Raw genomic sequence first — 1,933 nt, 5'->3', positions numbered from 1 at the left:
CCTCATGGAGATGCCACCATCCCCACCAAGCCGGCACCCTCATGGAGATGCCACCATCCCCACCAAGTTGGCATCCTCCTGAGGAAGCCACCATCCCCACCAAGCCAGCATCAAGATGATGTCACCACCCTGTTGAGTCACCTCAGGCTTTCCCTCCCCAGCTGGTGGCCGGCAGTGTGGTGATGGCGTTCGAGGAGGTCTGTCCGGAGCGCATCGACCTCATCCACAAGAACTACCGCAAGCTCTGCAACCTGCTCATCGACGTGGAGGAGTGGGGGCAGGTGGTCATCATCAACATGCTGACCCGCTACGCGCGCACCCAGTTCCTCAGCCCCAACCAGAACGTGAGTGCGGGAGCCTTGGGGTGCCCCTGGAGCTCCCAGGGAGGTGGAGTGAAGAAGGGTGCTGTTGGGGGTGGTGCAAGGTGTCCCACCTGCTGGTAGGAGTCCTTGCTGGAGGAGAGCGCCGAGAAGGCTTTCTATGGCTCCGAGGAGGAGGACACCAAGGACGCCAAGGCAGAAGCAGCCTCGTTGGCCAAGCGCAAGCCCTACGTCATGGACCCCGACCACCGCCTGCTCCTGCGCAACACCAAGCCCCTGCTGCAGAGCCGCAATGCGGCGGTGAGCCCCCTGCCCTAGCCCTGTCCATCCCTGGAGGCCACCAGTGGTGCCCATCAGCCTTGGCTCATGTCCCCTCCAGCCATGGTGCTTGAGGGACACCCAGGGATGGCTATCCTGAGGGTCAGGTTTCCTCTGGGTGCTGTTGGGTGGGACACCGGAGGACACAGCCATTTCTTAGGGTGTCCTTGTGCCCACTGGGTGATGCTCAGGTGTGTCCCCACAGGTGGTGATGGCCGTGGCACAGCTCTACTTCCACCTGGCACCCAAGGCGGAGGTTGGTGTCATCGCCAAGGCGCTGGTCCGGCTCCTGCGGAGTCACAGGTCTGTGGTACCCGCGTTGTGGTAAGCGCCCACCCTACGACCCCGTGGGGAGCCCCAAGACCCTGGAAGACACCCCCAAAAAGCCCATCCCCACAGGGACATCAGGTTGGGACAAACTGTCCAAACAAAGGGGGTTTCGGCCCAGCCCAGTCCAGACACGGGGTGGCAGCATTGTGGTGGCACCTCCCTGGTGGTGGGTCCTGTCCTGTCTTCACAGGGACTTGCTGGGTTGGGGCTGGCCCTGCCCCGCTGATGGCGGTCCCCTCTTTCTTCCCCCAGTGAGGTGCAGTATGTCGTGCTGCAGAACGTGGCCACCATGTCCATCAAACGACGGGTGAGTCTTGGACTCGGTGTGGGAGGAGTTGGCCCTGTGGACTCTGGAGTGGCATGTGGGCTAGCCTGCAGGGTCACCAGGGCCAGCTGCCCGCGGCAAGGTGGAGGACAAGGATGGTGCTATTGCTGCCGTCTTTGCATGCAGGGGATGTTTGAGCCCTACCTGAAGAGCTTCTACATCCGCTCCACGGACCCTACGCAGATCAAAATCCTGAAGGTGAGCTGAAAAGCCCTGGTAGAACCCATCACTGGTGGCTTTGGGACTTCGTGGAGTCCTTCCCTGTAGGACAGCTGTCCTCCATGCCTTGCGGACAGGACCTCGTGCCCTGCCACCGTGCCCCCATGCTGCCCACCTGTTCCTCTTTCCCGCAGCTGGAGGTCCTCACCAACCTGGCCAACGAGACCAACATCTCCACCATCCTGCGGGAGTTCCAGGTATGCCATGGACATACTGGGGGCACTGGGGGGCAACCCTGGCATGGCTCTGGGTGCCAAAACACCGCCATGGAGGGATGGAGGAAAGCCCCACCCGGAAGAGTGGGCTGAGGCCATGTCAACCCCCTGGGTGGCTCCAAAGTGCCCCGTCGTGTGACCGTCACATGGGGGGAATGCCCAGCACTGGCAGGCGGGGGGAATGTTGTGCGTCCCCCCCCAGCCTG

The 1,933-nt window shown here is 62.5% G+C and overlaps 1 protein-coding gene across 1 annotated transcript in view; it reads left to right on the top strand.

The window, feature by feature from the left end:
- The window catches only part of AP3B2 (adaptor-related protein complex 3, beta 2 subunit), a gene marked incomplete at both ends in the record, with an annotated part of 5,812 nt that overhangs the window by 2,314 nt on the left and 1,565 nt on the right, over positions 1-1,933 (top strand). The window contains 6 exons of the mRNA XM_010144656.1: positions 162-344; positions 444-620; positions 844-941; positions 1,221-1,275; positions 1,420-1,491; positions 1,647-1,741. Coding sequence (XP_010142958.1) covers positions 162-344; positions 444-620; positions 844-941; positions 1,221-1,275; positions 1,420-1,491; positions 1,647-1,741 — 680 coding nt within the window. The remainder of the gene's footprint in view (positions 1-161; positions 345-443; positions 621-843; positions 942-1,220; positions 1,276-1,419; positions 1,492-1,646; positions 1,742-1,933) is intronic.

Source organism: Buceros rhinoceros, unplaced genomic scaffold (genome assembly GCF_000710305.1).
Source record: "Buceros rhinoceros silvestris isolate BGI_N320 unplaced genomic scaffold, ASM71030v1 scaffold24151, whole genome shotgun sequence".
Taxonomy (NCBI): Eukaryota; Metazoa; Chordata; class Aves; order Bucerotiformes; family Bucerotidae; genus Buceros; species Buceros rhinoceros.
Note: the sequence above shows the minus strand (reverse complement) of the source record. Positions and strands in the feature narration are given on the sequence as shown.